This window comes from Pinus tabuliformis, chromosome 4_1 (assembly GCF_031772625.1).
Source record: "Pinus tabuliformis cultivar Carrire ecotype Pingquan chromosome 4_1, CPIR1, whole genome shotgun sequence".
In the NCBI taxonomy this organism is placed as follows: domain Eukaryota; kingdom Viridiplantae; phylum Streptophyta; class Pinopsida; order Pinales; family Pinaceae; genus Pinus; species Pinus tabuliformis.
This window is the reverse complement of record NC_142303.1, coordinates 215,754,646-215,770,851: the sequence shown is the minus strand read 5'-3', so window position 1 is coordinate 215,770,851 and position 16,206 is coordinate 215,754,646. Positions and strand designations below refer to the sequence as shown.

Here is a 16,206-nt window from a genome sequence, read left to right as displayed (position 1 = left end):
CGAAAACACAATGCTCTTTAGAATGACCAAAACGATATCCAGCAACAGAAAATTTTAAAAGATAAATGCCTTAAAATACCACGAGAATTATAAACCGTTAACCAGATATCAATTTCGCATCTCGACCTGAAAATTTAGATCTCAGAAAGATATGACAATTCGCGAAAATAACTTGATCTAAAATTTTCCACAATATTTATATATATATATATATATTTTTTTAAATTTTTTTTTTTTTTTAAATCTCTTTCAATTTTTTTTTTTTTAATTTTTTTTTTTATTTTTTCAATATTACAAAAATGAAAATTAAAAAAAAAAAAAATCTAAAATAATTAAAATTCTAAAACTAAACTAAACAAAAAATTAAATTTAAATCTAAAAATCTAACAAAAATATTTTTATTTTTTATATTTTTTATAACAAAATTAAAAAAAAAACATAAATCAAAATCTAATTAAAACAATTTAATCTAAAAACTAACTATAGCATAAAACTTAACCTAACACATTAAAAATTAACAAAACTAAATAAAACTAACATTAAAAAACTATAGAACGAAACTATGAAAAAAATAAACCTAAGCCCTAAAACTAATTAAAACATAAATCTAATTGCAAACTATACAAAACTAAAATTTAAGTTTGAAATCGAAATTTGATCTACGCTAACCCTTCAAAATGCAACCAAACTCAAATCGAAAGCTATCATAGCTAAATCTAAACCAAAAAAAAAGGGGAAAACGAAACATGAAAATTATTCATCCTAGCCTAAATCGATTATCAAAAAATTGAGCCGACAGCTAAAACCTAACATATGCCCACAAAATGAAACTGGAGTTCCAGCTCTCGACGGCGGCGTGAGGGAAAAGAAATCGATTCAACGCTAAGAAAATTACCTGAGCCGGAAAGGCTTGAGCACACGCAGAGACACAGTGAATCGATTTTACCTTTCTCTTGCTATCTTGCAGGCTGTTGGCGACCAGGAAACTCAATCGATTTCCGCTGCTCTGCGGCAACCAGAAAGGCTGATACATAACCCCAAACGACTGACGTGAGCGGCTTTCAGTCAATGCATTCCAGGGTTTCTTCTGCTGGTGGAGAATTAAGGGGCCAGATTAATCAACCTCAGAGATACACGCACGTTGAGCTGACGGTTTCTTGTGCCACTGATCCGCAGATAATGGTGAGGAAACACGTTTTTTGAGCAATAGATTGCAGGCTCTGGCCCGATATTGAAGAGAACGGACGGCTCAGTTACGTTCCTCCAGGAATGAGCTGTTCCCCACGTACGTAATCAACAAAATTTGCTGACGTTCTTTTCTCATCCGAATAAACGGAGACTTTGGCACGCTTCTGTAATCCTTATCTGGCCTGGCTGGTGCAATCGAGGGAAACACGTTGTCATTCAAGGATTTCACCCTGAGTCAAAATATTTGCAGCCACTTTGAAACCAGAACATGATTCACGTTAAGCTTAACATAAGCAAATTCTGCAGTGATCGATTTCTATCTGCGGATCAGATACCCCGACAGCGATGCATTTTCGAATGAACAGGTTTCTTGACTGTAGCAGCAGCGTGGGTATTCTGTAGGCTCACAGATTTCTGATTTCGCTTCCTTGATCAAAAAAATAAAAACTACACCAAAAGTGCTTGCAGCCGTCTCGGTGGCAGAAGGCTGGGCAGCCTTTAACTCCTTCTAAAAACGCTTCTTGATTAAAATCCTGTAGCTTCAAAAAAAAAAACCAAAACCCTAGTGAAACTGAATAAAACAAACATTTAAAACCCTAAATCAGTCTAATAATTTACAGATTTATGGCCCTTAACAGCCAGATTTAGCAATAACAACAGCAATATTTTCAGAATCAGAAACTTGAACTTCACTGTGAACAGAAAGAAAATCTCTCAATGTAAAACAGAAAAGAAACTTTGAATGATTAACCCAGGGAACAATCAGCTGGGCTCTGCACAGAAGAGCCTGCGGGAGTTGGCTGGTTCAGCCGAGAACTTCCCCGAACGCCCACAAAATTTCCTTCAAAAAATGTTTTCCTGCACATCTCAAGCAACCATCAGCAAAGAGAGAGAGAAAGCTGCTAGATCTCAGGAAATAATGGAGATACCTGCCATTATTTTCAGAAACCCTAGCAGCCCTCAAACCCTAGCAGGTGAACAAGATACCTGTGCTCACACTACTCTAAAAACAAGCTATGATTAATGGCTGAAAACTGAAATATGCAGAAAATTAAAGATCTCACAGCAATTCCAGAGAGCAACACCAACACGATTTGGACCCCAAAGTCTTTTTATTAACCAGAAAATCAGATTACAAGAGAGCTTTTTCAGTACAGACTCACAGATCAGATGACTTGAAATGACCCCCTAAGACCCTATATAAAGGAAATGATCCTAACGGCTAGTTCAAGTGATCCATGTAAAAATGATCTCGACCGTTGATGAGGATCAAGACATCTCTTGATCTCATCCGTCGATTTATTAACTTAAAATATTATTATTTTATTAGTTAGGGTTTTTGCTTGATTTTTTAATTTTTTATTATTTTTCATTATTTTATTATTTTTATTCATTTTTTAATTTTTTAATTCATTTTAAAATGGATCACTGAACTAAACCTTCGGAAACATCACCTAGGACCTAGGACTTAGGACTCATGAGGGGATTTAAAACATTTCTCGACCCTCAGGACACATTACATCATGACTTTTACAAAATTACATCTTAAGGGACAAACCCATTTAATACAGACCCTCACAAAACACCCAGCTCTGCGACACAACGATAATCTAGCAGATCAACACACTAGGATTCTCCTAAAGTTCTAATGACAAAATCAATCCCGGCTTTGGGGTCAGGTTTGAAGGAAAACTCTGCCGATCCGTGGATCGGTGAGACAAAAAACCTTCCGGGACGTAGATTATCATCAGAAAGTTAGGTCCACCTAGGCAAATTACATACATGACTTCATGTCTGCTAAGATTATTTACAGTTAATACATGCAGACTGGGTTTACAATCAAAAAGATCAAACTGCTGATGATGGCAGGATGGCACGGACATGCTGATCAGGTGCTGCTTCCTTCTGTCAAGAAAAACGGGGTGCACTGCATGGGTAGTTGACCAGTAGGGGTCAACAGGATCTAGGGTAACATTTTTAATTTTGATTGAAGTAGCAGGTATCTCTATTTCTTCAGAATTTTATTGTTGTTCTATTTCTCTACTTGATTTGATGGTTGATCTAGTGTTTGCAGAAGATCTCTCAGGTTTTCATTATGCGTTTGGGGATAGTTTTTGGTTGGACCAGCCAACTCTCAACACATATTTTCTGAAGAGCCTACTTCATATAAGCCTCAGGATTTATCTAATGATAATCTTTTTTCTGCAGGGTGTTTTTGGGCTAGTACCTCTCTAAAATTTCAAAATCTTTTAAATATTTTGTGGAAATTTTGATAGATCAAGCTATTAAGAGTCTTAGATTATCAGATCTGTGAGCAGAGTTGGACTCATACTCCTCAGATCTGATAGATCTGTAAATTATGTATAGATCTATTATCTACTTGTGTAGATCTGAAATTTTGTAACACAATTTTGAATTTTAACACTTGGGTTTTTGGGATTTTCTCTATTTTTGTACATATTGGGTATTGGGTTTTTCTCTTTTCACTTGTGCAGGAATAGATCTGAAAAATCAGCCAAGAAAATCTTCAAATTTGAGCTAGATCTAGACCCTGGAGGGCAAGATCTGGGCTCAAAGATTGTTTGCAGGAATAGATCTGAGAAATCAGCGAAGAAAATCTTCAGATTTGAGCTAATTCTAGACCCTGGAGGGCAAGATCTGGGTTGAAAGATTGTTTAGAGGAATAGATCTGGGAAATCAACCAAGTAAATCTTCAGATCTGAGATTTTTTCAAGCAGATCTGGGGGTTTTGAGACAGATCTAGGCCCTGAAAGGCAATATCTTGTCCCAAATATTTTTGCAGGGCCAACCATTAAAGATTTTGCAATAAAACTGAAGATCTGAAGCAAAATAATTTTTCATAACAAGGGTTTCAAGTTTTTGGAGCTCCTAGGCCCATAGCTGCCTTCTCTTAGCCCAACGCTAGTTCTGTTGGGCCTAGTGCTAGCTCTCAATGGGCCTAGATTTCCCTTGATCCATTTCTGATTTGAATATTTGATTTTCTGAAGCTAATTATTGGTGGGTTTTTGCAAAAAAAAATGGTAAAAATTTGTGTTTCAGTTATTGATTTTTTTTTTTTTTTGCAATTTGTGCAAGTGATTTTCAAGGTCTAGGGCCTAAGGGTTTGATCCCTAAACCATCTTTTTCATCACTGTTTGCTACAACAGTCATATACCTTTCTAATAGTGGTGAAAAACACATTTAAGTGGTTGCTAAATACATTAATAAGTCATTTATGTTTGATGTGTATCAAAAATTTGGACTAGATCTACATTTTGGGTGACTGTTATCTCTAAATAATTCTGTTTCTGAAGTCTGAAATATAACAATGGCAAATTTTCATGTGAGTTAGCCTAAAATCAGTTCCTAAGTTGTCTAATATATTAAGGAATTAATTTCTTGAGTTGGGCATTCATCATTAGACTTATTTCATGTTTTAATTACTGGCTGTAATAAGTATATCAGATCTGATATAATTCTGGAAATCACATCATAACAGGCTGATTTTTTTTTATAATTCATGTAGACAAGTTTGGAATCTTTTCAGTGAATTTTTGGCATAAAGATATCATTGATAACTTATTGTTTTCATTGTTATATTGCGGTTGTCATAAAGTTTTTTTTACTGCTGTCCTAAAAACTAATTTTTGAAAATTAAGTACTCTGTCATGGAATTGTGATAAAATGCATATCTTTTGTTTCAGAAACTGAGTATTTTTTGAGCATCTGTTGACATTGATTGCAAAGAAGTTTTTGTTCTCTGTGAGCTATAATTGTATCAAAAAAGATTTGAAATAATCTTGTGGTTTAATTGCAATATTTTCAAGGGTTTATTTTTAAGTCTTCATCCAATAAATCAAGCAATTTATTTTGGTGATTAAGGGCTTTTGCGACACAAGTGTTTTTAATCCTCGGGTCTAACTTCTTCTCATCATCTAGTGCATTTGCATATAAGTTAGTTTTGCATAAATAAAATTTACTTCCAAGCACAAACTTGGTCGATAGAGAGATAGGTATCCATCCATCTTTGCTTTAGAAGCCTGCTTTTAATAGTACTTAAAATGGTGACCTTGCACTCGTCAGAGCCACAACTCTCTGCAGCGCCAGAGGCACCGGGTATGTTATATTTTTAGGAGAGGTATCGTTAATCACACCTTAGTGTGCTTCACCTTATCTTCTCTCTGCCAATCACTACGAAATCAGGCTCAACATAGAAATGATCGAAGGGTTAAAACTTAGATAGGAATTTAACTAAAATTAACCAAGATTCTTGCATCTCATATTAACTTTAAGATATGCACTTCATATAAGATAGTCATTCATCCAATCAACAATTGCAAATCAATTACTTGGTCCTAAATTTCCTAGCAAGATAGTTGACTCCATAAGGCATTGACATCAATTGCTTAAAATCTAAATCAAGTACTTGGTCGTTTCACTGTGTCTCCCGAATTGGTTGGTTTCCAACTAGTTCTCCTTCATTCCATTTTCATAGGGTCTACCCCTCTTAGCCCGCTGTAGGGAGACAACTTAAACAGAGAGATTGGGGATCAGGGTGACAGCCCCCGATCTGAGTCGTTGTCGCGGTGCCTAGACATTCTGTGCGACCACAGAACTCATCTGGTGTTTTTTACAGTTAAATACCAAATTAGAAATATTTATTTCTAACAATGGTATCATAGCCATAATCCTCTGGTTGCAACTCGTAGGAACCACGCTCCTTGCGGGGTGACAACCCTGCCGATCTCCACCTTCTTTTTCTTTCCCCTGCGTTTGACTCCACGCCTTACTAATTCTGCTGCTCACGTATTTTTTTCTGCTACCTATCTGTTGCATTCCCTATCCACTGGCGTACCACACCTTGTGTCCCCACCGCATACGACATCTCTTCCGCGCACTTTCACTTGCCGAAATTTTTAATTTTAACGCATTCCGTTACAAAATCCGCTGCTTGCCATACTTGCATGTAAAGCTGTGCTTGGGCAACACCGAACACCAAACCAACGACGTGCACTATTCCGCCGCTCGTCTGCAGTTTCATCTTCGAGCCAATGTGTAAATCCGTACGTCGTGTCGTTTAGTCACCAATGTGTAAGCTGTCCATCGTGTTGTTTGGTTTTGTTCGCCAGCATGAATCTGCCGTCGGCACGTCTTGTTTTTAGTTCATATATATAGTTATATAAACATTATAGTTATTTATATATCATATAATTATATAACCTATATATATTATAATTATAATTTAATTAATTAATATATTTTAATTAATTAAATTATTATTTAAAAAAATAAAAATAAAAAAATTGGGTCTTCAAGAAAAAACAAAACAAAATGGCAAGCAACAACAATAACGATATGAAAAAAAATTCAAGAGGACATCGGCAAATTAAATAAACGTTTAGATAACGTTGAGAAGTTAGTTAGTAAGTAGGACCAAATGGCCAATGATATTTCTTACTTAAAAAACTTGATGAACTGACATTTCAGAGAGACTGATCTCCCTTCAGCTACACAGAGTTCCAAGACTCCGGAAGGTGAGACTTCTCTAGAGCATGAGTTCCTGAGGCATGAGAAGCAACACATACCACAAATTCACTTCGAGGGAAGCCAATATTATACTAAATCTTCCGAAAGGAACCATCTTAAAATAAAAAATGAATTACCTAAGTATGATGGTAAGAACTATAAGGGCGCTGTCGTATGGGTAAATAAGATGGATGCAATTTTTTTAGCAAACCATCCGCTCGACGAACAAGAAAGAGTCATGATTGCATCCAACTACTTAGAAGCAGAAGCGTATGATTGGTTTTTGTGGTGGTCGTCTAAATGCACGGGTTGCTCGTTCAATTGGAAAAACTTTAAAAACACCCTGTTAAAAAGGTTTCATGACGAGGAGGAGGATGACGTCTATGAGAGATTCGTTCACCTGAAACAAAAAGGATCAATGAGTGAATACACTCACGAGTGGGAAGTATTAGTAGTAAGGAAGAGAGGGTTCTCAGATGAGGAGCTGCTAAAAATATACCGCTGTGGTCTTAAAGATTACTTTCGCGAAGAATTAAAATTGCATAAACCCAAAACCATTGAGGAGGCTAGACACGCAGCCGTAATTATCAAGCGGAAATATAAACTTTACAAAGCACCATATGCCAGTAACGACAGGACTAACAATTATTCCAAGGGGAAGGCAGGTAAACCCTTGTCAGAGAATACTAGCAAGTACGTTCCACCACCATTGTGAAATGAAGGGAAACAACAATCTAATGCCGAAAGAGAAAAGGATGGAAAATGTTGGAAATGCGAAGGCAAGTATTACGCAGGACACAAGTGTGCAACATAAAAATTGAACAACTGTGAAGTTGAACAAGAGGAATCTTCAGAAGACAGCTCTGACGAAGAGGACAATGAAGAAAATGCAAACCCTAGTCCAGAATCAGAAGAAGATATGCCATGAATTTCCTTAGCAGCCATCACAGGGATAGCTCAACCATAGACACTGAAGCTTAAAGGTCACATCAAGAAGCAAAGCGTTATCGTTCTAGTAGACTCAGGAAGTACGCACAACTTTGTAGATGTCAATGTTGCAAAAAGACTAAACATCTTTGCTTACCCGGTAGCAGATTTAAAAGTTATGGTAGCAGATGGAAAACGTATAGATGGAGTAGGCAAGTGCCATAAGGTTAAGTTGCAATTAAGCGACTATGCAATGGAGTCCAATTTTTATATGGTTCCCCTAGGAGGAGTAGATGTTGTTTTGGGTGTACAATGGTTAAGAACACTAGGCACATATTCAGCAAATCACATAAAGCAGTTCATTAAATTCAAATGGGATGGAAGGAAATATAAGTTGTTCGGGTTTCAGGCACCACCAACTCAAGTCATTTCCGCTCAACAGATGAAGAAACTTATTCGCAAGGGGGCACCAACGTTTGTCGCACAATGTCAGTAGTTGGAGTTATTATTGACAGAAGGGACTCATCAACCATCAGAAATTTCATCCTTGATTCAGAAATACGAGAAGGTTTTCCAAGATCTACCAATGAAGTTACCCCTGAGAGGCAGATTGAACACATTATTGAAGTCAAACCAGACTCAACACCAATAAATGTTAAGCCATATCGTTATCCCCATCACCACAAGACGGAAATAGAACGCTTAATACAAGACCTGCTGAAGCATGGAATCATTACGAAGAGTAGAAGTCCATACGTTGCACCCGTAGTATTGGTTAGGAAGAAGGATGGATCCTTCCAATTATGTATAGATTACAAAGGTTTAAACAAAATCACTATTAAACATAAGTTTCCGATTCCGTTCATTGATGAAATGCTAGATGAACTACACGATGCATAATATTTTTCCAATTTAGATCTAAGATCAGTCTACTAGCAAATATGAGTAAGGTTAGAAGACATCGAAAAGACAACATTCAAAACTCATGAAGGGCATTATGGGTTCAAGGTCATGCCATTTGGATTAACAAATGCGCCAACCATGAACGAACTCTTTCAACCTTATCTACGAAAGTTTGTATTAGTTTTCTTTGATGATATTCTAGTCTACAGTAAGACGCGGAAAGAACATCTCAAACATCTGGAAGAAGTGTTGTCTGTTTTGGAAAGGAACTAGTTTTACGCCAAGCTATCAAAATGTATGTTTGGGCAAAAGGAAGTTGAATACCTAGGACATATTATATCGAGGGAAGGAGTCCAAGTGGATTCCAACAAAATCAAGGCAATCAAAGAATGGTCCAAACCCAAGAACGTATCCAAGCTGAGGGGATTTTTAGGTTTAACAGGGTATTACAGAATATTTATAAAAAACTATGCACATCTGACAGCACCCCTGACCAATTTGTTAAAGAAGAATGCTTTTCAGTGGAATGACCAAGCAGACAAGTGTTTTGAGAAATTAAAGGAAGTGATGTCAACCACACCAGTACTAGCAACTCTTGACTTCTCCAAACCATTCGTAGTCGAATGTGATGATTTTGGGTTCGGAATTGGAGCTGTATTAATGCAGGACAACCACCCTATCGCATTTGAGAGCAGGAAATTTAATAAACGAGAGACTTAAAATCAACATACCAAAAGGAGATGCTCGCCATCATACATGCCTGGACGAAGTGGCGCCAATATTTGCTTGGAAGTAAATTTTCAATCCGAACCGACCACAACAGTCTTCAATTCTTCAACAAAAGATGTTATCAATAGAACAACATAAGTGGATGGAGAAGTTCCCAGCCTTCGACTTAGAAATATTACACAAGAAAGGAAAGGAGAATGTCGTATGTGATGCACTCTCATGCAAGGATGACGACCACACAACATGTGCCGCCATGATAGTTGTTCCGGAATGGTTGGACGAAAGATGAGCCGAATATGCCAAGGATAAGGATTGTGATTCCATGATTAACAATATCAGTCAGTATACTAACTTTGAGTGGAAAAATGACATCTTATTGTACAAGGGTAGAATTTACCAAACACCCGCATCCAAATTTAAGGTGAAAATACTAAAAGAGTCTCACAATTCGCTAGTAGCCGGACATGTCGGATTCTACAAGACTTACTACAACATTTGACAGTCATTCTATTGGAAGGGTATGAGCAAGGAAATTCAGAAATATGTTGCAGAATGTGATATTTGTCAAAGAAATAAGAGCGAAAATGTTCCAACTCCAGGATTGCTACATCCACTACACATTCCAAATCAGAAGTGGGAGGAGATTTCGATGGATTTTATTGAAGGACTACCTGCATCTGATGGAAAGGATAAAATATTTGTAGTAGTCGACAGGCTCACTAAATATGCCCACTTTATGGCTATTAAAAAGATTGACACAACTAAACAAATCGCTGATGTGTTTTGTAAAAATATTTACAAACTACATGGGTTTCCTAAGGTCATCGTCAGCGATAGAGATGTAAGGTTTAAAGGAAAATTTTGGAAGGAATTCTGCCATCAAGCAGGAATATCCCTCAACATGAGTTCGGCCTATCACCCCCAAACAGATGGGCAAACCGAAATCGTTAATAAATGCTTGGAAACATATCTTCGTTGTTTCGTTATAGATAAACAAAACAGATGGACACAGTGGCTACACCTGGTAGAATGGTGGTATAATACCACATACCACACGTCAGCTAAGATGACACCCTTCCAAGCCTTATATGGTTACGAGCCACCCAGGTGGAAGGACTTTGCACTCCTTGATTCTAGGGTACCAACAGTTAAAGACCACCTAGGAGAAAGTCAAAGGATCATCAACTTACTAAAAGAAAATCTAACCATGGCTCGTAATAGAATGAAACAACAAGCCGACCAACACTGCTCTGAAAGAGAGTTCAAGGAGGGAGATTGGGTCTTTGTTAGACTCCAACCTTATAAGCAACTATCACTAAAACAAGGGAAGAATAAATTGTCACCTAAATATTATGGACCGTATCAGATAATCAAAAAGATAAGTAGTGTAGATTATGGGTTAAAGTTATTGGACAATTGCCGAATCCATAATACCTTTCACGTATCAAATCTCAAAAATGTATGAGGGCAAAACCAAATAGCACAAACAGAAATACCAGAGACCGATGAAGAAGGAAGAATAGTCCTTGAACCTGAAGGTATACTCGCTACCCGAGAAAAGGTTTTACAATCCAAGACAATAAAGGAATACCTCATCAAATGGAAGAGGTTACCAAGGGAAGATTCGTCTTGGAAATTAGAACGTTTCTTGCATCAACACCTAAGCCTACCTATGCTTTGAGGACAAAGCATCTTAAGGGGAAGGTAATGTTATGAACTTCAATTCATAACAATTAATTAAAATATTAAAATATTATTTAAATAAATAAATTATTAATTATAGTCAATTAATATACTAGATTTGAATGCAATTAACCTTGTTTATTTTTAATCTAAAATGCTTAATCTAAATGAGAAGCCCTCTTGAGCTCTTACTAAAGGGTAAAAATTGGGGTGACTATAAGAAAGAGCGGGTGAGGGCACAGAGGTGTCATTAACGATACCCGTCCCCTGAGTCTTACGAGCCAACGTGTCTTTCATTCCTACAAAGGGACAAGCCACCTTCATAACTGCAGGGTCACAACGCTTTTACTTTACTTCGTACCAAATGGAAGAATTTTCCAAAAAAGTTTTTTCCCCTATACTTTCTATCAACCAAGCTTATGCTTGGAGCCAACGTGTCTTTCATTCCTATAAAGGGACCCGTCCCCTGAGTCTTACGAGCCAACATGTCTTTCATTCCTACAAAGGGACAAGCCACCTTCATAACTGTAGGGTCACAACGCTTTTACCTTACTTCGTACCAGATGGAAGAACTTTCCAAAAAAGTCTTTTTCCCTATACTTTCTATCAACCAAGCTTATGCTTGGAGGTTAATTGAGTTAAAATGCAAACTATGCTAGAATTTGTAAATGATATGCAAGTAAGTTTTCCCAAGGAGATTTGCAATGCTTCAATATAATGGAAATGAGATAATGCTCAAAGTAAATTGCAAATGTAACTTCAATTGGAAAAACAAATTAGCTTGCAAGTGAATTAAAGTGATGCAAGTAAGTTTGCTTAAAAAAGAAATTGCTTCAAGTAGATGGAAATGCTCACAATAACGTAACTTGAAAAATTTCTCTCAAAGTTGTACAAGACATGTAAACATAAGCTTTATAAATATATGGAATTGTAAATTGCTCCAAGTAAATGTCGCAAAACATAAACTTATAGCAATTGAAAATGAGATGAAGCTAAAAGGTGAATGCTTGCTTGTAAAGTATGCTTTGAAAGTAAATGAGCAAAACCACAAATGAGCTTATAGTGAGGCAAATTGTAAAGAGAACAAATGTTAGACAACTAAAGAAATGAGTTGCTCTAAAGAAAAATATCAACTTATACTTGTATGTAAGAAATGAGTTGCTCTAAAGCAAAATATCAACTTATACTTCAAATCAAAAGGAATGAAAAACAAGATCAAATGAAATTTGTAGCAAAATTTAATTTAGAAATTTAAATGTGATGGTGTGGTTGTGTTAATTTTAGAGCATGCGAAATGAGCTAAAATAGAAAGTTAGAAAAGATGAGATGCCAAAATTAATCCACACACACAAAATCCTCCTTCTCAATAAGGAAAAAGGATGCCTTAGGTAAACCCAAGCTTCCCAAAAAAAAGAGATCTTTTATTAAGATATTACAATGGTGTAAAAGCCTCTTAAAGGGCTTCCCAAAAGATGAAGGAAATTTGTACAAGATGAGAGCTAGAAATAGTTAGAATATCCTTCCAAACTATAGCAACCTCAAAGGGCAATGAAGTCCTTCTAAAATCAGAAAATTACAAGCTCCCAAAGGCCCACGGTCTAGCCTTCTTTGCAGCTCCTTCTAGTGTCCATGACCTCTTTAGAATAGATCTTGGGTGCTTGAGAGGTCCTACAAGAAAGATAGAGTTTTCAATGGTCTTTCTTCAAGGCATTTGTTGTCAAAACTCCAACTATGGGCTGCAAAACCAAGACAAAATTAGTGTAGAATGCATATAAAATGAACAAGTATGATACAAAATAATGTACAAAACCAAATCAAGTGATGGGAGTGAAGTTTGAACCCCATCACTTGTTTAGCTTGGAAAATTCTCTTAAATAGTTAAATAAACCAATGAAAGCACAATTTTTTAAAAGAGATTTAAATTTAGAAGTATTTGCTTGTACACAAGCTATGTCCAAGAAAATCTCTGCAAGAAACCACTTTATAAGATAAAACTATGGAAATTCAAAAAACCAATGAGAACTCTTTGGAGAATGTGTCAAGAGTGGGTTGGTCTCTCCAAAGACTTCCTCTCACCCTTGATATTTGAATCCCAACAAGATTTTCCTCTACAAAACTTGAATCAAACATTAGTCCCATATAGATTTAGTAAATGAGCAATGATAAGAAAACTGTAGAAATTTATTGGAAAATAATTAGATATTTTCACACCTAGAGCATACTCCTAAATCAATTGCCAATGCAAGATAACTTTACATTAGCAAATCTACAAGAGCATATGGAAATAAAATAAATCAAAACATGAGGAAATGAAATTATACCAATAGTGGACCGATCATCATACTCCAAAAGAAGAACAATTCATAGATGAACCCCAAAGTGTTTTATTGCAATTGAGAACAGGTATACATAAGAACAGAGCTTTCCCAAGCACAATAGCTCATAACATCATTACAATATGAGAGTCCATGGTTCTATTATATAGAGAGTTGGGGGAAAATACCAATGAAGAATGACAATGACAAATGACATTGGAACGAATCCCAAGGTAGAGAGATTAAACAAGTGGCATGAGGTGACAATCCCAAAGAGAAATTCGAATTTGTTGAATGAAGCTGCAATGCCAAGTGTAAAAATCAAATGTTGGCAATTGGACGTCATTTTCTTCTTCCCTTATGTGCCAAATTCGAATTTATGATGGAATGACAAGTGTATATGGGTGGTAACTCATGTGGGGACAATTTCCTACAAAATTTCCACCAAATATTCTCCCAAATCCTCCCAAATGTGCATTAGCTTCACAAATTCGAATTTCCAAATAAGCAACTTTCTCATTTCCAAATAAGCAACTTTCTCATTTAATGCCATAAATTCGATTTTATTTGAGCACGTCCCTTCCTTGATTTTAGGAGTCCACATCACCTTGGGACTTCACTTTAACTCCTCCATAATTTTCCACCTCATTTCCACAACATTTAGCATGTGTGGATATTTATTTTTCTCAATTTATTTAATTTCTGACTTAATTAATTGCTAGATTTCCCACTAAACGTAGGAAAAGTTGGTTTTGAGGGTTCAAAACACAATTTTAACTCCTCAAAGCATGTCATAGTAAAAAGTTGAGGGTGAGAGGTGCAAATTTTATTACTCATACCCCATACAACTTCTGTAGACATCACTTATTACATTATAAATACAATTTTATTAGTAATTTCCGAAATGCGGAAAATCTAAAAAATTAAAAAATCACTACTTAGACCTAGCCAAATTCCACGAATTTTTTTGTGTGATCTAGTATGGTAATATACATAGACTCTAGACACTAAGATGTGTGAGGCTCTCCACCTTCAAACCGTCACCTCGACTTTGGGGTAAAAAGTGAGTGAAAAAACCCAGAAAATTATTTGCCTTTGAAAAAGAAGGGATAATTGACCAGATAAAAAAAACACTCCAAGTTGTACTTGTTTGTTGATCAAGTCACAACATCCTAGTTCCGTTACAAACATAAAACTCATCATTACTAGTATCACTTATTACAATTCCATGCAAGGTGTGGAATCTGGGTACAAGAAAGATGATGAAAAATAGAAGTAGAGTTTAAAAACTCCATTGACTGATGATATCTGATGGTACAAATGTCCTTTGGTACATCCTTTGGCATGAAGTCTTCATATAATCATCAGGTGCCACTCCAATGGTCAACACCACCTTTTTACCTTTTTATTTTAATAAAATCACTTTAGTGGGTTTTTTCACTTTATATTTTAAAAACGACTTTTCGTTAACCTAGGACTCATGTCCCCTTCCCCCCTTTAGCTTTTATAAGGTTTTCTCCTAGGCGAATTGTGTTCCCTTGATTAATTTTCCTGTCCTAGCCTATGGGAACTTAATTAGGCTGGTGGAATCATGCCCTTATGTCTCCTAAGTGGATGGGGAGATTTCACCCTTAGGCTTATTTTATAATTTTATGAAGCCAAAATCCCTAACCCTATCCTCCTAAGTGATCAATGGCTAGGATTAAATCCTAAGGCTCACTTGAGATCAACGACTGAGATTATATCTAAGTTAGTGAAATAATTTTATTTCTTATCCTTAGTCCACAATAATTAAATAAATTAATTATTGTAATTTTCCTAAGTCAACCTTTGGAAAGAAATTATAAAATCACTTATTCCACCAAGCAAGCACCCAAAGAGGCAATAAAATATTTTCTACATGCTATAAGACACTGAGCCAATGTAGAAGACCTTCCAAGGCTACAAAATCAACAGTTTCTTTTGACTACCTTTGCTTGTTCTGTGCAATACAATGGTCTATATGTGATTGGCTTCTTTACCCATAGGGTGGTGGAGTTCACAGTCAAAAGCTTTTTGATAATAAAGAGTTTTGGTAAAGTTTCAAAAGGACTAGAGTTTTGAATATATAGCATGGACATTTTTATAATTTTCTTGCATGATGGATGAAATATTCTTCAAGCTGTTTGACTTGTTAGATTATGTTGCTTGTCAAAGAATATATGCGTATTGTGGTTATCAGTTTCTGATAGGTTTTATAGATATATTTTATTGTCATATTTAAATTTATATCCATCGTTTCTTCTGACTTGATTGCGATTTTCTTGAACAATTGTATATTCTGGAATGCGGGCTCTGTGATTGATCTTCCATCAGGATGGTAAATATTCCTTTCTAGTCATTCTGTTAAGGAACAAATTCATTTTAATCACTAGTTTTAGTGTCTAGGGATTTGATGGATGCCTGCATTTGATATGTACTGCATTCTTGCAACAGCAGTATCTTTAGAGATGGGGCAGCTAATCTATTTGTATATCGTACAGGGAATAGATCGAAAAGATGTGCGGATTGTATGTCATTTTAATATTCCGAAGTCTATGGAGTCATTTTATCAAGAATCCGGAAGAGCAGGACGTGATCAAAAACCATCAAGAAGTTTAATTTACTATGGCTTTGATGATCGAAGGAGCATGGTTGTTTTCAGTTCTATTTTGCATGTTCAATTTTCATTTGATATCTGCAGTAATTTCATGTTTTTTTGATGAGCCTTAATTCCTTTTCAGATCTTTTTGTTGTTAAATTAGATTGTGTATTGCAGGAATACATTTTAAGTAACTCCTCACAAAATAAGGGAAATAAAGAAAAATCTGAAGATGTAATGCGCAAGAAATGTCTTAGTGATTTTGGGCAGGTATCCCTTTCCTTCACCAGTGTTTTCTTAATCTTTTAGAGGTTT

General features: G+C 36.0%; 1 protein-coding gene across 1 annotated transcript in view; it reads left to right on the top strand.

Annotated features, from left to right (window-relative positions):
* The window catches only part of RECQL3 (DEAD/DEAH box RNA helicase family protein), a 441,760-nt gene that overhangs the window by 287,834 nt on the left and 137,720 nt on the right, over nt 1–16,206 (top strand). The window contains exons 13-14 of the mRNA XM_089419483.1: nt 15,794–15,943; nt 16,069–16,161. Of these exons, the coding sequence (XP_089275609.1) occupies nt 15,794–15,943; nt 16,069–16,161 (243 nt within the window). The remainder of the gene's footprint in view (nt 1–15,793; nt 15,944–16,068; nt 16,162–16,206) is intronic.